At 51.4% G+C, this 25,979-nt stretch overlaps 1 protein-coding gene across 11 annotated transcripts in view; it reads left to right on the plus strand.

Annotated features, from left to right (window-relative positions):
- The window catches only part of LOC118007349 (E3 ubiquitin-protein ligase RNF144A), a 184,252-nt gene that overhangs the window by 74,072 nt on the left and 84,201 nt on the right, over window positions 1-25,979 (plus strand). For 9 of the 11 annotated variants that reach the window (XM_035000398.1, XM_035000394.1, XM_035000397.1 and 6 more), the window contains 5 exons: window positions 9,763-9,867; window positions 10,236-10,296; window positions 15,939-16,146; window positions 19,360-19,507; window positions 24,877-24,966. In XM_035000398.1, the coding sequence (XP_034856289.1) occupies window positions 9,763-9,867; window positions 10,236-10,296; window positions 15,939-16,146; window positions 19,360-19,507; window positions 24,877-24,966 (612 nt within the window). Of the gene's footprint in view, window positions 1-9,762; window positions 9,868-10,235; window positions 10,297-15,938; window positions 16,147-16,926; window positions 17,737-19,359; window positions 19,508-21,971; window positions 22,436-24,876; window positions 24,967-25,979 lie in introns of those variants that run through there. The other 2 variants (XR_004678385.1, XM_035000389.1) reach the window with 2 other exon arrangements.

Genomic DNA, 25,979 nt, shown 5'->3' on the forward strand with positions numbered 1-25,979 from the left:
GTTCATGTCAACTTGCACCCATGTCATGCTAAAGAGGATGTTGAAATCACGTTTAAATTTCCGTAAGAGGTAGCCAGTATTATTTGGGGCCAGATGATCTGCTCTTAGTGATTATAGGGACTTCTCTTTCCATCAGGCCTAACTCAGACCCAGCATTTCACCCCTCAGAAAGAGAAAATGAGGATATGGGGTTTATTTTCAGTTCATTTTATTGAATTCTACTTGATTTTTCTTCCCACTCAAGGAATAAAAAAGAAAAAGGTCCAAAAAGAACTGCTTTCTTCCAACTATTAAAAAAACCCAAAAAGTTGCTTCTGAATTTAACTGTGTTATAAATGGACCATCTGGGTGGCCTGCTGGTGTATTTTTCAAATGTCTAGGTTAAAATCTGTCACTAGACGGCCTTCCCTACCCTTTTGCGGGAGCCGTGTTCTCCCCTCCTGCCCTCGTTTTATAGACCTTACTTCATGTCTTCTGATGTCCCTGCAACATGGGCATGTTCAGCAGTATCGTGTCCATTTCAGAGATAGGGAGCTGGAGCTTTGCAGACCTTCACGTGTCCATCTTCTGGCTTCGGACGCCGGCTTTCTGGGGGACAGGATTCTGTGCCCCTTAAACACCTGGTCTACTCAGGACTCACGACTGCTAATCACTAAAAGTTCACTGGATACAGGGCAGTGAGTCTGCCTCAGTGTTGGTCTGCGAGAAATGTGGCTCATCAAATCCTCAGGAAAGTCACTTCAACCTGGAGGGCAGGAAATTGCTTTTGGCATTTTCCTGAGATGGGAAAGGATGGGCAGGAGAGGGATGTGGGAGAGGCGGAGAGAGGGACCTCCAGCCATTAACACTGTGAATGGGACTTAGTTTCACTTCTAGAGGAAGAGCTAGGATGGGGGAGCAGTCAGGAGGGATTAAAGATTTTGCTTCATGCAAATCGCCTCCCCCTTGTCTGAGGGAAAGTCTTTGTGGTCTCCACAGGTGGAGTCAGTCCCCTCTGCCCTGTGCCCTCCGGTGACCTTGCTGGGTCTCAGTCACCCGCTCCTCCCCCCCCACCTTTCCTTGCTTTCATTGTTGTTTTGGTTTTCTGTTTCTAGAGAATTGTAGTAAAAACAAGTAAGCAACTCTAATTCACATCAAGTGCTTAAAGTAGGGAGTGTGGGGGGACTTGGAAGGGAGGAAAATAGCACAAGAGGGGCATCTGCAGTTCTAAGAGATAGCAGGACAGTGGAGATTTTTCTTTTTCCCACAACCAGGTACTAAAATGAAAATGTTGAAAAAATAGTCGCGCTTGTTTCTGCAGCGTGAAGAGAGGAAGCACCTGCGTGTTGACAGACCGAGAGTGGGGGAGGTGCCCGCGCCCCATTTCTCCTGTGCGTGTGGCCTCCCGTCACCCCGGGCCCACCACCTCGGCCCACGGCCAGAGGAGTCGTAACTGCCCCTTTCCTGGGGGACAGACAGGAGAAGGTGGGAAAGAGGAAAGAGAGAAAATTGTCTAAGCAGAAGGAAGCCCTCTTCATAAATAATCCCTGGACAATGACCATTAAGTTCTGAGGGAGGTTGACCTCAAGGAAGGAAGGGTCCAAGGGGAAACCAGGGTGGTGCAGTCAGGCATTTCTGCCTAGAAACGCAGGTTCTGTTTCTGACCTCGGCGGCCTCCGAGGCCTCCTCTGTATGTTGGGTCCCCCAGTAGTTAATGGTGGAGCCCATCCTGGAGGAAGCCGGGACTTAGGATTTGTAGTCGAGTGTGCTTTCCACAATGGCCAGATGAGGCAGACGGTGCCACACAGAAAAGTTGGTCTCACTGGAAAATGTACCTACGGTCCGGCCCCCAAGCCTTCAGCTCCCTGTGTGGCTCTGGCCTGGGGCGGGGGGTCGGGGGCGGTTGACGACCCAACGCAGCCTTAGAGGGGTTACTGCCTTTCTGGTCTCGTGCCCCTCCAGCCCCTGCCAACTCTGTCAGTGGTATGCTTTAGAACCCAGTGGAAACCTTTCCTAGAAAAACCCTCCCAATCCAGCCCCTCATCCCATGACACCCCCACTTTTGCCTGTCTGTCCGTAATGGTTCTATCTCACGCTTTCTCTGATAGCTAGCTCAAATGACCCCTCTGTAGTTCAGACCCTCTTGAGTGCAAATGCCACCGTGTAATCGGGTCCCTGCCTTTATCCAGCCTCAAAGCTCCGGTCCCCACCCTCTCCCCACGTCCTCATTTCCTACACTCAACTGTTCCTAACTGTAGAAGCTTCCAGCTCCTCTTATATCTGGTTCTTTTTGTCCTACTGTGTTGTGATGTCTGCTTACCTATGTCCCCCACTAGAGGAGCGGGGATTTTGTTTTGTTTCATCGTCCCCTAAACTTTGGCACTCAGTGGTGCTCAAAAAAATGTTTGTCACTGGAGTGGTCGGTGCTTGAGTTCTAAATGGCTTAATGTCCTAGGAGCCAGATGGTACTCTTATTTTTCTTATTTTCACTATTGCAGCTGCTCTTGCTCTGGTTCTGCCTCTTCCTCCCCCTGAGGCGAGCCTGAGAGCTCATAGTGTCTCCAGATTAAGAGGAAGCTCACTCGCGCACCACATGGTAAGAGTGAATCCTGGGGAGTAGTTTCAAAGTGTTCTTCAGCTCAGGGTCTCTATTCAAACGAAGGTCTACAGGGGAGACTAAAACTATGTCAAGTGGTTGAAAGCAGGCCTCTCTGTCAGTGTAGAGCTTGGGAGCCATGAGCCAGTGGATTATCTCTGTCCTGCACGTTGGCTCCTGGGGGCTCTGTGGGGCACAGCGCCCGGCCTCTTCTCTGTGGGCTGGGGCCCAGTCGTGTAGAGGGCCTCGTCCTAGTCTTGGGTCTCTCGATGGGGAAAGGCATACTTGCAGGATGAGGTGCCTTGAGGTTCGAGGCTGAGAATGGACCAGAGGGCCGGGGCTTCCAGCTGCCAAGATGGCGGCCACATGGCCTCGTACCTCAGCAGGGCCTTTCTGTGTCCCTGTGGCAGACCTGCTTTCTGATCTGCATGGTCTCGGGGCGCCACCCAGACCGCTCAGATGCTCTGCCCACACTGCTCACAGGCACGCCACAGTGGTTTTTGTCTTTATCTCTGGCTTTTAGGTTCCCTCTAAAACTCTGCCTTGTGGGTAGAAAAGGATGGGGAATAACATTTGTTAATTGCTGGGGCCATACCACATTTATCCCACTTGTCATAAAACCCGGTGAAGTGGCCAGAATCCTCCCATCTCATGAAGAGACGCAGCAGCTCAGAAAGACGAAAGGTCCTGCTCAAGAATGCTCTCTGGTTGCCTCCACTCCAGCACACTTGTTGCTTGCCTCCAGATCCAACGCTTATCTACTAGTGGCCCCTAAGAAAACGCTGACTCTCTGCTGGGAAACTTCATGCAGGCCTGGAGGCTGCTCTGGAGTCATTTGTGGGCCACACTTCAGGGCAGGGGCCTTCCTCCATACACCCCTGGGTCCTGGCACCTTCCAGCTGAAGAAGGATACTCGGGGTCTGCTTTCTCCCTGTTTCGTGCACTGGATTCTCCATCCCGTGCCCCCCCCCATTCTTACCCAGGAGATCCATCCAGGTCTCTTGCAGTTGGGGTCCTGGAACCCTGCCCCATTGCTGGCAGGGTACCCCAATGGAGGTACTTAGCGGTGCCCCCAGCCCCTTCGTATCCATGAGGTACAAAACACACTGTTGGCTTCTCTGTTTGATGGAATAATTTTCAGTTCTATGGACAGTTGAGATAGCTTAGCGTAATGAGGCGAAATGAGCGGAGCCTCCCTCTACTGGAATGAGCCCTCAGGCTTCCCAGTTCTGAGCAGCTGTGCAAGGACTCACATTGTCCCCCGCTTGGGCCTCAGAGTCCCGTATTTGCGTCCCCTGTCATGGGCCTTCTTAATCCAAACACACAGATCCCACAGAACCATGGAACCGCACACAGAAGCGCACGGATTCTCCCATTGGCGGTAGTCCCCCCAGGGCTTCTCTGTTCTTCCGTAGTTTTGGCTCCTAGTATTTGTTGAGTGGATGACATGATGGCTTTTTTTTTTTTTTAAAGATTTTATTTATTTATTTGCGAGAGAGAGAATGAGAGACAGAGAGCATGAGAGGGAGGAGGGTCAGAGGGAGAAGCAGACTCCCCGCTGAGCAGGGAGCCCGATGCGGGACTCGATCCTGGGACTCCAGGATCATGACCTGAGCCAAAGGCAGTCGCTTAACCAACTGAGCCACCCAGGTGCCCGACATGATGGCTTCTTAATGTTTCTGTCTGTAATGTATGTGGGTTAACACCCTCCCACTGCGGTACCTCTGACTTGCCTTCCAGTGGGAAGTCTCTGCAGTGAAGGTGAGGTTTGCTTAAAGACTCATGTTTGCTCCCTTGTGACTTTGGTTTTTACATTCAGCAGATAGAAAGTGTTGTCCACACTTGCTGCTTCTCTTGCAGCTTGTTTACCGGTGTGGTGGGAGGGGCGTGTGCCCCCTGCAGAGGAGGCTGTGCCCCCCCCCCGCCCCCAGGGAAGGATGTGCCCCTGCAGAGGAGGCTCTGTGTTCTGTGGAGAGCAGTGGTGCCGAGGCCCCTGAGTCCTCAGAAAAGCCGCAGGTTGTCAGAGCGGGACTGAGTCCTCTTCAGGCTTCCAGGTCACCCTCAGCCTCATCCTGCGCCCCACTCTGGGTCCCGCCTCATCAGAGCCTGCCTGTCATCACTGGCCATGGCGGGGTTCTCAGAACAGCCCTCTTGTACCCTGTCAGCAGGGCTGGTAACCCCTCCTGCAGGACTCCCCAGGGGACGCCTCGTTTTGATGGTCAATTTTTCCAATCCCTGCTGGTTCCAGGCCAGGCTGTGGGATGTGCCCAGTTCCCCGCCACGAGTTGCCATGGCTGTCACTTCCCTAAGCCAGGGCCACTCACTGCCCTGATGGGGACTGTTGGCCTGAGCCACTTTCCCCTCGTCTCCCTGCCGCACTCAGGTTTACCCTCACCCCACTGACACTGAGTTCTTTCATGCGGCCTCTGCTGGGGTAAACCCACTCCATGGGGAAGGAGTCTCCACCGCCTCCGCACACGGAGCCCTCCTGCTGCACGCGGCCCGGGCACCCTCCTGCCTTTCCGCTCCCCACGGGCCGCCGTTTGACACACCCGTGGTCAAGCCAGCCCTTCTCCTGGGGTTGCTGTGCTTTGTGTGGACCTGACGTGGGAATGGGCACTCTGTGCTCTGCCTGCCCTGAATGAACACGCCCCTGCCCAGCGCCGGCTTCACCTAACCCACAGCTGGTTAGTCTCTCTCTTTGCTTTGATTGTGGTGAAGGAGGGCCCCCCAAGCCTTGCCGCCCCCGGCTCGGCTCCAGCGCTCCCTCTCACAAAAGCAGGTGCTCCGTGCCTACCAGCTGAATCGAACTAGAAACCCCAAGCAGCTGACAAACCCGCGGGCTTCCGACTTGGTGCTCTTCAGAGAGACTTTCACGCCAGATCTGTGGCTCCACGTCCTTACTGGGCACCTGTAAGCACAAGCCTGCAGAGGGGTATACGTTCCCTGGGTCCCTACCTGCCTGCAGGGCCAGCAGTACACTAATACTCGGGGTGGCGGTAGCCGTGGGGGCTGCCGGGCTGCTGCCCACGGAAAGCACGTGGTGCCTGCCCGAGCAGGTGACCGTAGCCACCTCGGGTTGGTCTCCTGGCTGGAATGGGCTTGGTGGTGGCAGGCTTATCTCCTCCCACAGCACGTGGAACGGGGGCCCCGGGAGGTGAGGTTCCTTGCGCACAGCTGGGAGGTGGGTAGGCCGGGATTCAGACGCAGGTCTGTGCTTCCAAGGCCCTTGCTCTTCAAACGGCGTTCAGTGGGGTCCCACCGCAGTTGCTTGGACCTGCCTGTTCCTAAGTAGTGGATCCCCGAGGAGCATAAGCTACGCCGGGTCCTCGGAGCAGTTTCTGAGCGGTGTTTCCCGCTCTCAGGATCTTCAGCAGCCTGCAGGCCTTCAAGTGAGAAAACAGACACCACGGAGACTTGCTGTAGCTCAGGCGAGGCCGCTGGCTCTCTGTGGCCCACTTCTCCTTGGCAGGAAACCGAAGCAGAGCTTTCGGAGCAAATATGCAATGCCGTCTCCTCTTTGGAACTTCGTTTCAGACAGTTGGAAAACAAAACGGAAAATGAAATGCCTGGAACGTTTCTGTGGCTCTTGACACCTCCCCTTCCTCCTTCTGCCCTTTGTGCAGCGGATGCCCCCTTTCCTGGGATGTCCTGTCCCTCTGGCCAGCGTGTCGCCTCTGGGAAGCCCTGCATTGGGCCCCGTGCTGGGCGTGAAACCTACTTTAAAAAAACAAACAAAAGTACATACAATTCTGTGTTCTAGTAAAAAAAAAAAAGTAGGAGGTAACTGAAAATACATAATAAATGATTGCATATGAAATAGTTCTTAACTGAGGAAGAAGGCAGAAATTAAAAACAAACCCCCCCCTCTTTGGAGTCAGGCACACTTGAGCTCCAGCTCCTCTACGTGCAGAGTATGTCTTTGAGCCCGTTCTTAGCTTCCCCGAGGCTTTGTTTTGTCATCTGTAAACTGGGAGCCATGGCACCTCCCCTGACGCTTGGGACGTTGGCTAATGCAGCTCAGGTGAAGACACTGATCGCTGAGAGCTCCAAGCAACATGAGCAGGAAATCCACCGATACCTGCTTTTTGTACTATATTTATTTTTACAGAAGTTTCTCTGCCCATTCTCTTGTGCTCCTTTTAAGACCTCTTTTTGCTATTAGATTGAAAAACATGGCTTGTGAGTCATGACCCACTTCGTATCTGGAAGAAGACTGGGCTGGTTTTCCATGGATGGTTGGCCGGACACTTGGATCCTCATCTCTTTTTATATAGTAAACAAATCGATGCTCCCGGAACATAGTCATTTTGCACATTGTGCAGAGGCCTCTGAATGATCCAGCCAGACGTGACACACTGGTGGTTTTGCTGTCGGCCCGTTCTTGAACAAGGATGTTCGGAGTCCTACAGATCCCCTGCTAGGAGTTTCCCACGGGCGCTAAGTGTTGTACTGTGCCTCTCGGGGGCGCAGAGTCTCCCCCCCGTGGTGTGCAGTCCCGCATGGCGCTTTGAGAGTTTACGGCATTGCAGTGTTCTCCAGAGATCCCAGATGCACAAACTGAGGACAAAAAGTAAAATCATCATCTTGCGGCTAAGGTTTTGATACATTTTTGTGCCTCTGACTCTAGGAGTCCTATCGTGCAGATAGACAAAGCGGAGGCGGAGCGGGTGCTGTGCCCTGGAAATTGTGCTGGTACTTTTATGTTCTTTCTTATGATCACAAACCCAGCCAGGGGGCCATCCCTGTTTTATGGTCAAGGGAGCCATGGCCCGAACTCGTCAGGGAGCCCGTCCGTGGCCTCTGCATACAACGCTTCCGTGGGTCTGTCTAGCTCCGCCTTCGGTCTTCCTCCCTCCTCACCGGTCACCCAGCCAGACGCAGCACATTCCAGGTTCCTCCCGACTGGAAGCACAGCATTATTGGAAGAGTGGCAGGCACCAAACCATAGCGTGGCTGTCTCCCCCAGACAGCTGCTGTGGTGCTCATGGCCAGAGCGGGGGGCAGGCAGGCCTGCTGGTGGCTCCGTGTGACTGCCCCCTTCTCTCTCAGCTGCCTCGCTTCCTTCTGGTGTGGGTTTTGATGAGTGTACCTCTGAGACCGCAGACAGCCCTCCTGCACGCGGCTCATCCATACCCGGTTCTCTGGGAACTCTCCAAAACCATTGCGCTGGCGAGATGTTGGTGACCTATGCATCGCGGAAGTTCAGGGGGCCTCTGCACTCACGGGGAGCCCAGGCAGGACTGAGGAATGCAGGCTGGACTAGGGGCTGGGCTCTGGGCACCCACATGGCAGTTGTCTCATGAAGCCTTGCATTCTGTTTGGTGCTCTCGAGAAAGGCTGTGGGAAATGGCTCTGAGGATTACCTTAATTTGTATTTTTAAAAGAAATGGCTACTTCGTGTCTCTAGTGTTTGAAATATTCTGATGTGCTAGAAGGGTGAGAATTACCCATTTAGATCAAATTATTATTTATATAATCAGGTATACAGTTTTCCATGTCATCTTCTAGATTCTCTTCCACGAAATTCTTACAACTCCACCGTGATGTGGGTTAAAAGCCCCCCAAAGTGCAGGTGGGGAAAATGAGGCTGGTAGAAGGAGAGTAACAGACGTGTTCCAGGCATAGGCATAGAGCTAGTGGGAATTGCAGCTGGATTCCAGTTTAGGCACAGCCATTATTAATGACCGCGGGTCCTTCTAGGGCGATGGAGTGCACATTTGAGGGGAGGTAGAGGCTTAGGAAACATAGCTAATGGGATTTTCTTTTCTTTTTTTTTTTTTAAGATTTTATTTATTTATTTGAGAGAGAGAGAATGAGAGACAGAGAGCATGAGAGGGAGGAGGGTCAGAGGGAGAAGCGGACTCCCCGCCGAGCAGGGAGCCTGATGCGGGACTCGATCCCGGGACTCCAGGATCATGACCTGAGCCGAAGGCAGTCGCTTAACCGACTGAGCCACCCAGGCGCCCCACTAATGGGATTTTCTTGATGAATCACTATTACTTTTTTTTTTAAAGATTTTATTTATTCGAGAGAGACTGTGGAAGTAAGAGAGAGAGAGAGCACAAGCAGGGGAGAGGCAGAGAGAAAGGGAGAAGCAGGCTCCTTGCTGAGCGGGGAGCCTGATGGGGGACTCTATCCCGGGACCCCGAGATCATGACCTGAACCAAAGGCAGATGCTTAACCGACTGAGCCACCCAGGTGCCCCGAATCACGATTATTCTTAATAGTGCTAATATAACAGTGGTGTTGGCATCATGAACCCCAAATGCTGGACTGGGGCTGTGATTGCAGGTTGATATGGGGATGCTGTTGAGATGGTTTTCGCTGGTTTCTCCACCTAATGGCCACAGTTTCTGTGCTCTTTGAGTTCTCCTATGAGCGTTTCAAAGTCTGTCTCATTTTACTTTTGGTAGTGAGCCTACCAGGGGAGGCCATGTCTTTTCTTCTAATTGTGCTTCATAATGTGCTCTTCAGGGGAGTGTGGGCTTCCCAGGCTCGTAGACTGAGGCAGGAGTAAATCGGTACTGTGTACGACCTCATCCTCCTCCATAGAACTCTACTGTGTCTCCCACTTTGTCTGTCTGACCCGAGACTTTGAGCAGTCCTTCAAGTAGGTGCAGTTGTAGTAAGTAACTGCTGGGAAGTGGGGTGTCAGGGGTGAGGATTGGCATCTGCAGGTTCTCGGGGAGCGCAGGGGCATTTCCGAGTTGAGCCAGGCCGGGCTTGAGTTGGGGCTCTGCCCTTGCTGTCTGGCTCAGCCGGCAAGCCCCTTCTTCAGTGACTCTATTCACACCTGAAAGGTGCAACTGTCCTCCCTTTCCTGTAAGAATGATCTTAGGTGTACGTGAAACAATGGAATAGGAAGGATTGAGTACAGTGCCTGGCGTCTGATAGGCATTTGAGAAATGCTCCTTCCCGACCTCCCTCTCCTCCTTTCCTCCTACTGTGAGATGCACTGGTGTGGTATTTGCTGAACTTGTGTGCAGGGACCCCACCCGCAGCCTTTGTTCTGTGGCCTGGAATACTCGTCGAGTGAACAGCACTTTGGTGGTCACTCTGGGCTACACAGTGAAAATAGGAAAATAGTGAAAATAGGTGGTGTGCTGGATTATGTATTTCAGGGTCTTCGCCCTTAAGGAATAAACATGTTGACAGACACTTCTCTGTTCTTTGTTTTTTTTCAGTGCCTGAAACAGTATGTCGAGCTCTTGATCAAAGAAGGACTAGAAACTGCGATCAGCTGCCCCGATGCGGCCTGCCCTAAACAGGGCCATCTGCAGGAGGACGAGGCACGAGCATCTGAACAAATCTGTTTTTTTTTTTTTTTTTTTTAAAGATTTTATTTATTTATTTGAGAGAGAATGAGATAGAGAGAGCATGAGAAGGGGGAGGGTCAGAGGGAGAAGCAGACTCCCCGCCGAGCAGGGAGCCCGATTGCGGGACTCGATCCCGGGACTCCAGGATCATGACCTGAGCCGAAGGCAGTGGCTTAACCAACTGAGCCACCCAGGCGCCCCCTGAACAAATCTGGTTTTTAACGGGTGCACGGGCGTCCTGCGTAGCTCCGCTGGGGGTCGTGGGCTCTGCTGAGGCCGACCTGGGCTGTGTTCTAGCCCACAGCTTGTCATACTTCCTGTTTGTGTTTTTTTCTTCTTAGATTGAGTGCATGGTCGCTGCTGAAATTATGCAAAGATACAAAAAGCTACAATTTGAAAGAGGTAGGTGCCCAGGCGGGTTAGCGGGTTACGATTCCCGTGGTGGAGTAGCGGCAGGCACGTCGCGGGGAGCGCTTTTGGGGGATAGGATTGTCCATCCTTTGGCTGCAGTGGAGGTGAAAGCATCGATGTAAATTAGATTTCTGAGATGTCGTGGTCATTTTGAGTTCTCTGCAGAGCTCCCAGGTGGAAGGCCTTTGTTGGGGTTCCATGTGGCAATAAGAAGGAATCCTGAAACACAACTCGTTTGCAGGGATTTGGGTTTAGGGAGTGGTTTAAAGCGATCTGACCCTCATGGGGCACGATTATTCTGCAGCCGGATTATGGCTAATAGTTTGGGGACTAAATTCTTAGACGGTGCAGAATTTAAAAGATCCAAAGGGGCAGAAGGAAGTTGGGAGGCCACGCGTGGGTGAAAGTGTAATGACCGGCATCCTGACAGGAGAGTGTTCCCTGTGCATTTATTTGCACCTGGGGCGCGTCTGGACGCGTGGGTGCCGGGTCCCGAGTCCCGAGTCCCTTGTCTCAGTAAGGATCCCGAAGGCCCTGCAAGCTTGTCCCCTTCTGTTAGCGTGGCCCCCACAGAGGCGGACCAATTTGCCCCCACTTCTGGTAGCAGTGGGGACCAGATCTGCCCCTGCCTCCGGGGTGTCCTGCACACCCTCTTGGCAGGAGCCAGGCCTGCCACAGACCTCAGGGTTCCCCAGGAGCACTGTGTGGCATGGGCGGAGCGGAGGTGACATTTTCAAGGTGGCCTTGCCAAGCATTGAAACGTGTTGGATGCCCAGGACTGGTCTTTGGCTTGGCTCTCTGAAGTGTGCCAAGGTCATAAAATGATGTTTTAAAGAGTCAGTGGCTTCCATCTGGCTTCATTCTCATGTATATCCTGGACCTTGGGCTCACCTGAAAAGGAGCATAATAACAGACATGTTTAGATGATGCTCCTTAGGCACAATTTTACTGTGAAGACACCACATCCAAACTCTGACCTTTTCAGCTCAGACTGTAATCGTTCAAGTGCGCTCTCCCCGCTCCCTGCCTCCTCTGCATCAGACGCTCATTACTGAGATGCAGCCCTGGGCTGCACGTTTACAGGAAAACACTCAAGATGGGAAGAACGCAGAATAGAGCAGAGGAAAGGATCAGGAGATTCCTAGCTTAGCTGAATGTGCAAAGGTCTTTCTTTCCTTCCTTTTTTTTAAAGAAAGGCTAAAGATAGTTGCATTTCCTCTTGAGGGTTACTTCTAAAAAAAAAGGCAGTGTGTGGCCAGCTTAAAAAAATGAAACAGGTTTCTGATGACATTGAAATTGTTTTCAAGAGCTCTTTTATTTAAATGGCATATATCATTTGGTTTGGGGTGGTTTATAGTTTAAATGTAATACCATGTGATACAGAAGTCAGCACGTAGAGCTATAAAATTGATTAATTTGGATTTCTGAGACTTTCAGGCTCTTCTGAAGATATTTTCCAGAGAGAATCTAGACAGAAACTGGTAGTTATTTGGGTTATAAGAAAATTAACTTTCTCTGACCTTGAATTTCATTTAAAAATGCAGCTGGATAAATTTTTCTACCTAATAATTTCAACTTTGTGCTTTCAAATATTTTGTAATTTCAAGTGCTTTGGCTCAGCCAGGGATTTTTTTTTTTTAAACTTTGCATAAAAATGAGGCCAACTTGACTTAGGTGAACAAAATCTCTCAAGCCTATTATTTGAGAACATTTTGCTAGCACTATGTGAAAAGCAACAAAAACACAAAATGAACTCAGACTTAATATGACCAAAGACCTGTCTGAATGAAATGTTAAAATGTTGGAGCTAAAGTAAAGTGATTGCTTCCAGCAAGTACATCAAACAAGTTTTGAGATGTGATCAGAAGGTGAGTTTCAGTCTTTTCTGGTTTTGAAATGCAGTCAGGGAGGCCGCCCCGGGAAGAGAACCCAGCTCCCAGGCCCTCTGACAACACTTAGTTCCTAATCGGTTTAAGTTGCAAACATTGTCTCCGTTGGGTCTTAGCACATCTCCTCTCATGTAACAGCCTTGATCTTTCTTTAAATTGGGAGTACGGTTGACACACAACGTTATATTAGTTTCAGGTATTGCAAGCTTGATTTTCATCTCCTCTCCCCCACTCCTCCAGTTGGCATCTTTGGCAAGGAAGCTGTGGGCTTGTTTTTCTTCCCGAGTGCCCACCTGCCCCTGTGGCAGACTCCAGAGGCCTCTGGGGGCAGGCTCTGCAGGGGGCTCACTCCCTTGCACACCCCACCAGGCTTCGCCTGTGCTCTTGGCTGAGCAGTCACCCTGAGAGGCTGCAGGTGTTTTTTCCCTGTTCCTCACTCCTGAGGCTCCTGCCATCCAGAGGCGGGGACTGCAGCCTCCTGGGCTCTTTATCCTTGGGACAGCAGGTCCGAGGAATGCTGACATCAGGGCTTGTCCTGCGTGGTGTCGGTGCTTTCCTCGAGAGTAAAGCCCAGAGAGATGAACTCACTTGCTGAGCTGCTCCATCCGTAAGCAGGCCTGACTGGGGCCGGGAGTCCCCACAGGGTGGGATGGATGCGCTGCCATGGGGCTGCTGCGGCTGGAGCGCGGGCCTGGTCAGCTGCGTAGTGAGAGTCAGAACCCCATCTCTCTTAGCACGCTTCGCCAAGAAAACCACTTTAAAAAGAAAAGCACCTTTTTAAAAAGTCTTGGGCCTTTTTATAAGCAGAGCTATTAGGGACCTGCTTCCTTTATCTATGACTAATGTGTCTTGGGGAGATGGAAGATGAGATTAGTTTCTAAGGTGTGCCAGAAAATAGGCTGCTGGCCTTGTTTGAAGACCTATGCTCTACCCAGACGTGTCTACGTAAGACATTAGATACAATGTATCGAAGATACAATGTGCCTAATATATATCGTTAGGTATATATGTGATCCATAGCCCTAGATGTCTGTACTTACATGCTTCCCGAAAAGAAGAGCTCCCTGGTGCTCCCCAGTGTGGATTTTCTTACTGATCGTTTCCTGTCTTGTACGCCAGCTGGCGGAATTCGGCATGGGAGTGATGATGGGAATGTTAGTACAAGTCCACGGGAAGAGCCCTGGGGGCTGTATTCGCAGGGTTTGAGGTGTCCTGGCCTCAGGGGAACGGTGTTCGCCTTCGGCCGGTTGGGACAGATTCTTTGCCCTTTTCCTCTCTGATAGCAAATCTCTCCCCCGGGGACAGGCAGTTCCTGTCACAGCTCCACGAGGACAAAAGTCACAAAATTTAAGTCATTACCATGGAAACCTTAACTAGGTCTCCTTGCCCTGCGCTCCTTAATATAACTGGGCCTCTGCCGATGAGGCAGCCTAGTAACTGCCTTCGCTGTGCCAGGAGAGGGAGTTGGAGGTGGGTCGTGGCCACGAGGTGCGGGAGTGAGTGCCGCCCTCCCTGACGCCGCAGACTCCTCACGGTAGAGGCCGGGGCCCGGAGCAGGGGGATCCCGCAGGGTCCGTGTAAGGGCAGCGTGCTTGCCAATGCTCTCAGACAGACCAGCACTGACCACGGTGTCGAGATGGAAGAGAACAGAGCAGGCTGAGGACCTCTCTCCCCGTGTTGTGTGGTGGTTAGCGTGCTAAGTGCCTGCACCCTGCATTGCCCTTCGTAGGTGCTGTGCTCATAGGGGACCCCAAAATCTAGCTGGGGCGAGGCTGGGCTCCCCCAGAGCACTCATTAGCACCAAATACAGGGAGCCGTGTGGGGACCGTGATGAGGAGGTGAATCAGACCAGGGAGGGGAGTGCAGCGGGGTCACCTGCCTCGCTTTCATTCCCCAGGGTGGGGACCTCCATGGAGGGCTTCTCTCCCTCCTCCTTTCTCCTGTCCCCTAGGCTCAGGTGAGCTCCCCACACATGTGCCTCGGGGGCAACCACTTCGTTGCCCCACAGCCACCCCCAGATCTGATGGCCGCAAACATTCCTAGAAAAGCAGACCCTGAAACTCAGCTAATGACAAGAGCTAATTCTCCTCATTCACTCACCATTAGGAACATCATGAAGGTTTTACATTACTGTAATGAAGGTCAGTTAAAAAGGAGCACATTTTCCTGGATTCCAGAGATCCTTTATATTAGCAGGTTCTACTAAATCTTCCCTAGACCTACCAGTTTGATAGTTTCCTGCCATTGATTAATTCTCCCTTCCAAACAACAGGTCGAGGAGGAGTTAGATTAGAGCAGGAGTGGGTCAGCTTTGGCCAGTGGGCCCAGAGTGGGCCGGCCCATGGCTTGGCATTGTAAATAAAGTTTTATTGGGACACTCATTTACGGATCAGCATGGCTGCTTTTGTGCTACAATAGCAGAGCTGAGTCGGTGGAGACAGACCGCATGACTCTCAAAGACTAAAATATACTCACTGTCTGCTCCTTTGCAGAAAATGCTTTCTCGTTCCTGGAATAGAAGACTGTTTTCAGGGCTGTACCTGACACAGCTTATTCCTAGAGGGTTGAATCTGGCTTCCCATTTAATTGGGGAACATGGCACACCTACGTGTGTTTTGTGGCAGCCCGTGTAGGTGACGTCTGGGCGCACGTCCAGCCCGCATCCAGCCCCCAGGCAGTGGTAGATCCCAGTGCGTGCAAATCCCGTTTTCGACGCAGGTGAACTTAACCCACCCCTGGCTGTTGGTCCGTCACATGGCCAGGAAGCTCACAAGTCCCTTTCATTGCCTTCCAAGTTTCCCTGGCAGAATCCAGTGGTCTCCGGTTCCTTCCCCATAGCCACGGCTGAAAAGCTTCGAAACCAGTGGCCTACTTGAAGGCCTTTGAAAATGACCCCAATCCTTTGGCCTGTGATAGCTTTTTGGCAGAGCCTCAGCATTGTGTCGTTTCCCGTCAGGTTCTCCCTGCCACTGCCCCTCGCTGAGGATTCAGTGTCACCCCGGACAGGCGGTGAATGAAACGATTAATCGGGTTCACGAAGAAGGGCAGCTCGGGACTAATCAGGAGTGGAAATGGGAGGGTATCCTGTTTTTCAAAATAAACTCCATCACTAACTTCCTATAATGGGGCTTCTTAGCAGCTTGGCCTCCACGTGGAGAGGCAACCTGGCCATTTCACACAGGAGTTAATTCATGGCTTAGGTTTAAATTTGGGAGGGGGAACAGCCTTAGGCAAATGAGTCATTTGATGAGAAGAATTTGGCCACATTCCTTCCCTCCTTTCTTTCCATCCTCCTTACCAAACGTTGTCCGAGGACCCGCTGTGTGCCTTGCACTGGGCCAGACTGTGAGGCCCAAGACTGAAGACGTGGGCCTGACTTCAGGATGCTGCGCCCTGGGGAGGTGAACAAAGAAGCAGAAGGCGCACCTGGACCATGGCCTGTGGGCACTCACAGGAAACCCAGACCGGCCGTCAGGGGTGGGGGGGTGCTTCCTGGGAGCCACCAGCATTCTGGGTGCAGGCAGCAGCATCTCTAAAGGACACTGGGTGTGCTTTGGGTGGGATCGGAAATGGGGAGCGAGAGGAGGGGAGGAGAAAGAGCCAGACAGGCACCAGGTCGTGAAGGACATAGAAAGAGTGTTAAAAATGTGAAGCCACGCGCTGATGTGATCCCTCAGTCCGAACACCCCATGAGATCCTTCGTGTGCAGACGTTGACTTGCCCATTTTTGTCTCCCTGTGCTAGAGGTGCTCCTGGACCCCTGTCGGACTTGGTGCCCGGCTTCCGCCTGCCAGGCCGTGTGCCAGCTGCAGGAGATGGGGCTGCAGACCCCGCAGCTGGTGCAGTGCAAAGCCTGTGACATGGAATTCTGCTCCGCCTGCAAAGCCAGCTGGCACCCTGGCCAAGGCTGCCCGGAGACCTTGCCGATCACCTTCCTTCCCGGAGAGACCAGGTACCCTCCGCACAGCTCCGGCGGAAGGCGTGGGCGGAGGGCTGGAGAGGAGGAAGAGAAGGAGGCCGCTGCTCCTTGCATGTGTCTCCGGAGACATGACTGCCTCTGGATCAGTCTCTTCCTCTTGAGCCTCATTTAGACCTGGGCGGGCGGGTGGGTGGGTTGATTATTTTTGAGAACTGATGGTGTGTCAGGTACTGTGCAAAGCAGTGGCGTTTTAATGGTGCAAAGGAAGCTGACTGCGCTCGGCCTGTCCGGAAAGACAAACCAATGGATGGCCTATTACCGTCAGGAGTTTGAAGTCACATCGTACCTAGAGTTTTCCAAGACTCCATGGTGTGGAAGGCGACCTGAGACGGGGACAGGGACAAGAGTAGGTGGCCAGTAGCTACAAATACCAAAGGGATCGCCAAAAACAGGTTTCCAGGTGCCTGAGAGCAAGGGCCTGCACTTCCCTAGAAGAGCGGGGGAAACATGGCTGCATCTCTGCCCTCTCGTCGCCTGGTCCGACCCTCAGGCCGATGTCCAGGTGGACACTGCAGCATCAGTGTATGTACCTTAAAGTTAAGTAGGATGAATCAGAAGGAATTGGTAATATTCAGCTATTTGTGTCCTATAAAGTCTGTAGCACAGATGGGTTCCCCAAGATGGTGTTGGCCCTGCGCCTGCTGCAGCCGCGTTCTCGATCGAGGGACTCCCACCGGCCACCCAAAGGTGTGGTCACCAGCTGCTCCCTGTTTTCCTCTCCCCGTTCTGCTGCCCTGCTCCCACTCCCCGCAGCTCCCCCTGCGCAGAGAGCCTCTTGGCCCATCCTTCCTCTCCCGAGTCTGCACGTTTGAGCCTGTGCCTGCCCCTCACCACCCTCCTTTCCCTGGAGACTCCTTGCCGTCCTCAAATACAAGGCTCACGTCCGTCCTTCGTCAGGCTACCCCGATCCCAGGGCAGAGCTGCTGACCCCACCGTCTGGGCCCCTCACTGGAGATGGTCTGTATTGGTCACAACACCAGCCACACTGCGCTGGAGGTCATCTGCGTGTGCGGCCGATTCCTCCAGTAGGCTGAGCTCCCCACATCATGGCCTGCGCCTGCTTGAGCTTTGTCACCCCGGATCTTGGCATCCAGCCAGCACTCAGATGCCGGGATGAATCGCTTACCTCCTATTTCCATGTAGTAGGGTTGTCTTACGTTCCATCTTCCCTTAAGCCATGCTCCCAACCACCACCTGACCAGCTTCAGTCACTACGATGTGTCTGCCCCGTGAAGGTCTTGAAGTGGTCAAAGACGCCTTATCTACTTTCATAAATTTGAGTTTATAGTAAGGGCTGTTATTAATAATAACTTGAAATATAATTCAGATGCCGGGAGATGTTTGAAAACTGTCGTCCATACCACGTGAATTTCTAGGCACGCCACACCACACCAGCACTTAAATATTTGAACTGTTCCCATTTTAACGTCTCCCTGAGAAGAGATGGTCTTCATTCCCCACCGATACACTGCCCCCATTCATGGAATTTCCTTCGAAATGAGCTTATGAATCACATGAGGAAATTAGTTCCATTACTTTAAGGTCACAACTGGCTTTCAAACTGAAACAATGTTATCTAACCCAATAGCCCCCCTCAGTCTCTGGATTTGGTGCCTCGTGACTGGGGGCTCTTTGCAGCAATCTGCAGGAGGGCACAGCTTGTGATGGTGTGGAGCTGACTGTGTTCCCGGGGCCCGCTGGGGGCACTTGCGTCTGACTGCCCTGGCTCATTCGGAGTCGTGTCCTGTGCAGCCAGCTTGCTGTGTGTTTTGCCTTCACATTAGACAAGAATTGGAGCAGGGGAGAGTGTGCCCCTCAGAGAGACTGCGATAACTGCCACTTGCTGAGTGCTGACTGCCCCCTGCCAGGTTCTGGGTTGTGTACCATGTGCACGGAAACCCGTTCAAGCTTCGCTGCACCCTGAGGTGCACTCCGAGCAGCGGATGGGATGGGCACACTGCACGCTGCTGATACCTGAGCCGCACGGCTGGAGCTTGTCTGTCTCTGGACCCCATGCTCCTCGCGCGAGGACACTCTGCCTCCTGCCGCCATGTCCTCACTGGTCACCACCTCCTGGTGAACAGCCCAGAACCGCATTCAGCTGGAGCCCACGCCTCACTGAGGAGGCGCCTCCCCTCATTATCAGATAGCTCATACTAAAGTCAAACGATTTTAATCGTTATATTTACCATGATGCTTGTGGAAGATCCTTCCACCAGAATGCACTCCAAATGCCAGAATTTGCTCGCTTTCAGTGCATGTATGCTCATGAGTGCATTAGGTTCTAGAAGGGCTGCTCACTCCAGTGGGAGATCATTTTTCTCCTGGTGATGTTGGACTGATGCAGTGAGTTCAGATAATACAGCAGATGTGTTCCTATAGTGATAACTGCTTGTAGCAGTTTACCATTTTTTCATCCACATGTTCTCATGCACATATTTTTTAGCTTTCTTTTTAAATTTAATGGCATAGGATGGACATTCTTCCGGAGTCACACCAAAATATCCATGTCATCTCTTTATTAGCAGCATAGAATGATTGCTGTCATTTATCGGCCAGCTTCACCCATGCTCGATGCTGCGGTGCGCTGTCGTGTGTGATCTTCCAGCATGCTCGCCCTGAGAGGCCCGAGGCCCAGACACGGCCAGTCTGCATAGCGCCAGCACGTGACCCCGGGCTAACAGCCCATCACGCCAACCGCTGCAAGCCAGACTTCTCAGGAAAGTGATTCTGTAAAGACAGGCCCAGTAGATCTAACTGATCGATGAGCATGTTTTTGTAACATTTATTTTTTTCTGACAATAGCAAAGTGCATAAAAATTATCATCGATCCTTTGGAAATTATACAAATATATGAATGAAGACATAAGATTTGACCATCACCCCATGACGCAGACACCTTCTCTATAAGCCTTTGTCATAATTTCTTTTGTCTACACATATCTAAACTTAAATACATACCAATATTGCTTTTTTCCCCTTAAATCCAACTGGCTGATCCACAGGTTTTTTTTGGCGATTGTTTTATGGAGCCTTAGTTTCATTTTATAACATTGAATAACAAGTGGCCTTGGCCCCTTAGAGTTGCACTAACAGTTTTAGCCTTGCTGGTGCTGACAGGGCCCCTCCCCCCGCCCCCCCCGCGGGGTCCCGCTGAGCCTCGCGATGATGGAATCTCTCCTGCAGCTCTGCTTTCAAACTGGAGGAGGACGACGCGCCCATCAAGCGCTGCCCCAAGTGCAAGGTCTACATCGAGCGGGACGAAGGGTGCGCCCAGATGATGTGTAAGAACTGCAAACACGCCTTCTGCTGGTACTGCCTCGAGTCTCTGGACGTGAGTACAGCCTTGAGCTTGGCTTTGAGGTTCAGACTTGCAGTGGGAAACACCCTAGCCATTTCCTAAAGAGCTTAGAGAATGTGCCTGGGAAACAGAAATAACATTATTAGATGTTTTTCTGTGCTTATGAAAGTATGAGCTCATCAAGTGCAGTGGTACCAGAAGGAGTTCTGGGGAGCAGAAGGTCAGCTCAGGCTTAGGATTCAGCTCAGGTGGATGGGGTCTTAGGATCTTAGGTTTTATCTGTGGGGACCGTCTTGGCTCAGTCTGCTGTAACAGAATACCAGAGAGTGGGAGCTGAAAAACAGGCATTTATTCCTCACAGCTCTGGAAGAATAAATGGTAGCCCAAGATTAGGGTGCCAGCAGATTTGGTTCTTGGCATTTGACCTCAGGGCCAAGAGAGACAAGAGAACCCTCCTCTTGGTTTACAGATGGCCACCTTCTCACTATGTTCCCTATGGCCCCACGTGGCGGAGAGAGAAATTGGTGTCTCCCCCTCATTGTATAAGGACACTAATCCCATCATGGGGTACCTACCCATCTCCTGACCTCATGGGAACCTAACCACCTCCCAAAAACCCCACTTCAGATATCATCACATGGGGCCTGGGGGATTCGGCTTCAACATATATGAATCTGGGGGGGATGTAAACATGCAGTGCACATAGCAGGGGCTGTTAGTGGAATAGGAAGGATAAACAGAGGCAGGGGCCAGACAGGGAAACGGGATGGTGAGGGCACAGTTACTTTGGTCAGCTTCTGTCACCTTCAGGGCAGAAAAACACACACTCTGAGCCATCTGACAGAATGGAAGTTCCCAGCCCCATATGACCACCTTCTCGCAGGCATGCCCTGTGCTGAGTGTTTCCCAAACGCTCTGTACCCCAGTGTCTCTGCACGTGCTAAGTTCCTGCTGGGAGCAAAGCACCTGTTTTTTTCTGGAGCTTTAAGGCCAGATGTAAAGGACACTTCTTTTCGGTTCCACGTTTTCCTTCTTCACCCATATTGGGAGAAAGGGCATCTTGCCAAAGTGATGACATTCTGACTTTAGTTTTAGAAGAGTTTATTTGTACATGGGCTTTTTTTTTTTTTTTTTTAAGATTTATTTATTTGAGAGAAAGTGTGCATGCGGTGGGGAAGGGCAAAGGGAGAGGGAGAAAGAATCTTAAGCAGACTCCATGCTCAGTGCGGACCTGACACCGGGCTCCACCTCATGACCCTGAGATCATGACCTGAGCCAAAACCTAGAGTCAGATGCTTAACTAATTGCGCCACCCAGGTGCCCCTGTACATAGGTTTTTAAAACTCTGTTAAGTAGCAGAAATAATCTGTTAAAATCATTGTGGTTAGTGACTGTCAAAGCAAATCAAGTCATGTGTCCTATGTATTTATATATATCTGTCTTATGCAGCAAGGACCACTGTGTCCACCTCTTCCAAAAATAGTATTAAGCCATTAAGATCTAACTAAAATAAAGGAGGGTTGCCACAGATCCCTGCTTTACCTTGTCAGGAGTTCGGTGGTCCAGCCTGCCCCTGCTTCCCTACCTCTGTGACATCAAAGCATTGGTCGGGGGAAGTGTCCCTCCTGGGGGCCACATCAGAGCAGTCAGCTTAGCTCCTGAGGCCGAGAAGGGCCAACTTCTCAGGGCTGCCAAGCTGAAGGAGGAAGGGTCCCTAACAGTGGGCTAAGTTGAAAGTTTGCCTGTTGTCCTCAGGATGGGCCTACAGATTGTCAGGAAGAAAGTAAGTGCCTATTTGAGATGGAATCTTAAAGAAGGTAATAGGTCGTAACTTAAAGGTCACTTTTTTAAAATATTAGATAGATTGTTTCTCTTGGGGTTTTTTTTTTTTTTTTTTTGAGAAGTCTGTTCCTTTATTAACTAAAAATTACTAAATGTACAGTAAAACCGTGTGTAGCTGAACAAATCGTGGGAAGATATTACCCTTTTGACATCCTGGAGGTTTCACTTTCTTATCCAAGGCAAGTTTAATAAATCAGTTTGGCAAGATTAATCTTCTTTAGCTTAGATCCAAACAAGTGTGTTCTGTGACCTTGTATGGTGGTAAGAGATGTTTAGAAGGATGTCTCAAGCACTACAAAGTCCTTAGGGCCTTAAAGTTTTCATATACGTGCACTACATATGTATACAATATATGTATGAAATTATATTATATATATATATAGTCTTTGTCTATATTTTATATATATAGTTTTGTATTTTACCATGTTCCAATTTTAGGGGGAAAACTGATTTTTAAATTAGGTTGTATCATCTAGTATCTGGTCTGCAGTTTGCCACTCCTTACAGCTTTTCCTGAAGGGGAACAGAAGGGAAATGTCAGTTTTATTCTGTGTTATCCAGTCTCCTTGAAGAGTTTTGGGGGAAAGTATTGGAAACAGGCTGACAGAAGGTATAGTTTCTGCGGTGATCACTGCCCTGTTTGATGAAGCTACAGGAATGGGAGCTGTCTTCATGGAACACAAGGCTGTTGACCCTGCTCTGGTCCCTGGAGAAACATCCTGTCTGTCTGTCTGTCTGAGTTCTGAAGCCCGGCAATCCCGACTCTGCGTGAACTAAGGACGTGGGCACCACCCTGCCCTTTTCCACCTTGAAAGTCATCATCCTCCTGGCCAAGTGTTTCCTGTTTGTCTTTGTAAACGAAGAGCTGCTGAAAAAGGACCCTGTGGCCTTAGAAAGCAGATTCTCAAGGGGGAAGTTAATCCAGGACGATCACCGTGATTTAAAACAAGTGCCCGAACACCTGGCTGGAGGCCTGCCGGGCTTCTAAGACAGGAATGCACGTCACTTGTCTTTCTCTTGCACGTCTGTACTCGGCAAGGAGTTCTAGATCCTGTGAGGCTGCTTCCTTCCATCATGCGCCTTATTCCCCCCGTCTGCACCGGGCCTGGATCCTCACAGGTGCGCCCGTCGTGCTCCCTGGAATCCCTGCTGTGATGCCCTCCCAGCCTCGGCCACACAGCTGCAAGGGACACTCGCACTTTCTTTCTTTCTTCTATTTTCTCGGGGGGGCAGATAGATGATATTTATTAAGGTAATTGTTTGGTGCCCACACTGCACAGTTGGTTCCACACACCCATTTTATTTAATACGTGCTTTCTTTCTGTGAGAGTTGGAATTATTTCCTTTCCCAAAGGAAGACTTAACAGCCTTTCCCAAAAGCACCGAAGGAGTGAGGAACGAACCAGCATCTACTCTTTCATCTTTCAGTCTCTAAAAAAACCAGTTTGGGGTCAGACAAGCCTCAGGCCAGAGTTTGACACAAAAGGCCCGTGGGGGTTTATTTTTATCTTTGAACATCTCCGTGATTGCAGCTTTCTACACGTTCCATTGTTTCTGTTTCCAGCCAGGGGCTTAATGAGACTTCCCTGAACAATAGTCAAGACAAAGGGTCCCTGTCACAGAAATACACCTGGCAGGTCCTGGGGGTTGTTCGGCCCAAGGCTGTTTCCAATAAACTTAAAGTCACAATGAAATCATTTATATTCTGTAGAAGCATCTTAGGTGGAAGGTACCATTTGAACAAGCTTCCGTTCTGTTCAGGAAGCACGCCAGCCCCAGTGGACTCCTCTGAGTGGCAAAGCCCATGATCTGGAGCTGGGGATCGCCCTGTCCATTTTTTTGGTTTGTGTTTCAGAAAATTAATTCAAAATTAATTCAAAAGCTATTCAGCAGCCTAGGGTGCAAGGCGTTGGGATAGGCAGTCTGGGAAAACGAGACCTAGCAATGGAAAATGAGCTAATCTCAGTGTTCGAGTGAATGTCAGCAGAAAGGAAAGCATAATTAAGAGTTCAAGGAGGGGCGCCTGGGTGGCTCAGTCCGTTAAGCGACTGACTCTTGGTTTCGGCTGAGGTCATGATCTCAGGATCCTGCTCAGTGTTGGGCTCCGCGCTCAGCGGGGAGTCTGCTGGACATTCTCCCTCTCCCTCTGCCCCTCCCTCCGCTCACACGCTCAATCAATCAATCTTAAAAAATAATTCAAGGAAGGAAGGGTTCACGGTGGACAGATGTTGTCCGAAATAGCTTCAGAGAAGATGAAGCTCCGGCTAGAAGAGGCTTTCTCTTCATTTATGCCTGGGCTTCCTCCCACAATTGAGGGGACTCGGGGAAAGGGGGGCGAGGCAGGTGGTGGCCGGCTGGGACTTCCAACCTCCCTCAAAGGCTTCCGGCTGCGACCCCAGAAAAGCCAGGGTTTCATGATGCGCACTGTGCGTTGTGGCACCAGGAGGATGCCCTGTACGGTCCACAGACTGCAGGCTGGCACTGGTCTCGGGAGGAGAGCAGGGTTTGCTGACTTTGCCCCCCAGTCGGGTTCCAGCAGAGGTGATTTTAAGGGCCGGACGCCAAGCTGAATGCGCGGCATGCCACGGCTCTCGGAAGAGGGACTTCCCGTGCACTCAGCGACACTGGACCCGGTGCTTATGTATTTATTCCTTTCTCAGGAGGAGGCTGTCTGTTTACACCGTCCGTTAAATGAGTAAACAGCCGTGGGCCCCTCCCTCCTTGGTACTGTGTATTGAGCTGTGTCTTTGTACATTTAACAGGAGAGAAAATGGTACTTCGCGTTGGGTGGGCGGGGAGCAGAGGGGTTGGGTAGCAGACCCGTTCCTGCATGCTCGGCTGGTGCTTGCTCAGGGTTGGGGTGCCAAGCACTGAGCTGGGAACATAGTTCGAGATTGACCCCCGCTGAGGGGCCCAACTCCCAAGAGCCTGACAGTGACTGGGGGTCGGATGGGAGGCGAGAGCGCGGGGAGGGCAGCAGGAACAGGGTGTTTCCGTGAGTCAGAACTCACTTCAGACGGAGGAATTGTAGGTGGCAGATGGTTCCCGAGCCAGTTGTTGCTGAGTAATGAGTGCGCTTTTGTGGTCTGAGCTGAAAGGACGAAGCACGTCGCAGGTGAGGAGCCCGACAATAATGGAGGAGGATGAACTGGAGATCAAGGGAACCCTCTAATCCAGGGGTAATCCTGCCGGGCGGGCGGCAGGAAGATGTAAAGGCAGACGTGCTCCCGTGGAATCAAACAGAGCCAGGGCCCCGAGCCTCTGACCTACTTGTTCACAAGCCTGCATCACAGAGATTGTCTGCCTGCAGAAACCAGAGGCTGACATCTGGAGCAGGGCTCCCTCTAGTGCCCAAGGCCAATGCTCTAGGGAGGATGGAGGACGCAGGTCCCGCCGGGCGGCCCAGCGCCGTGGGTGTGTGGGTGCGTGTCCTTCCTCTGCCGCCCACTCCTCAGACCCCCACTTGCTTTGGGCCTAAAGAAAGAAACTCGGCCCCAGCAGGACTCACTCACCGAACCGAGGGGAACCTGCCATGACCCCGCTCTCTCTCTCCCTCGCAGGATGATTTCCTCCTGATCCATTATGATAAAGGACCCTGCCGGAATAAGCTGGGCCATTCCAGGGCATCTGTCATCTGGCATCGGACACAGGTAGGAGGTGACTCACCTGGAACTTTGATCTCCGGGAGAGAGAATGTGTGTGCGCACCAGGGGGTTGGAGATGCGCTGTACAGAAAAGCAGAGCTAGTCAGTGTGGGTCCCGCCTGAATTTTTCTTGGTCTAACATCATGCTTATGGAGGCCCTGGCCCAAAGTTGTAGTAAATATGCATCGTGTTTAGCACGTGACAGCTCCTTAACGTCAGACTGGATTACCTGCGCCTTACCCACGGCTTTGGTGATGAGCCACTGGGTAGCTTAATCCTTGTGTGGCCCTTAATGAAGAGCTTTCTCTAGAGACCTTGAGGTAAGCAAGTTAGTCCTGGAAAGGGGGACAGAAAGAATGGAAAAAGTCCCTCCCTGGTATTGTCTGAGCAGCCTGTGGGATTCACAGAGGGCCAGTGCATTCATTCATGTTGATTCATACGTGCAACACCCATTTATTTCCTGCTGCACACCAGGTAGTCTTCTAGGGGCTGGAAGTACTCCAGTGAATAAGATAGATGTGTCCCTGTCTTACAGGATCCGCGTTCCATGCAGGGAGAGGGATGACAGGTGCTAGGAGTTCAGCTGGAGAGGAGATGGGATGGCGTGGCGGGGAAGGACCATTGGAGGTGGTGCCCATGGTGGACTGCTGAGTGCTGAGTGATATTAATCCTAAAAATAAACTTTCAGCAATTTTACCAGCAAAAATGGGTTTATTTGGGAATAGCATAGGGATGCCACTTGGGACAGGCAAGCTACGGCTAAACCATAGGCAGGTCTGGAGAATAAAGGAGAGCAAGTCTCTTTGATAGAAGAAAGGCGGCCACTGGGAAGGCTGTTACAAACATCAAAAGTCCTTTGGAATAAACTGGGAGATCCAAATGTCGTGGCCTCTCACTGGCTGAGTTGTGAGCATCTCTCAGTGGCTGGGCTGGTCCTGCAGGGATGGGGGTGGGGGTGGGGGGCGGGAAGAAACTGTCCTTCCTCCTGCTGGGGCAGAAAGGAGTAGCTAAAGTACTAT

The sequence above is a fragment of the Mirounga leonina genome, unplaced genomic scaffold (genome assembly GCF_011800145.1).
Source record: "Mirounga leonina isolate KUSES-001 unplaced genomic scaffold, KU_Mleo_1.0 Mir_118, whole genome shotgun sequence".
NCBI lineage: Eukaryota > Metazoa > Chordata > Mammalia > Carnivora > Phocidae > Mirounga > Mirounga leonina.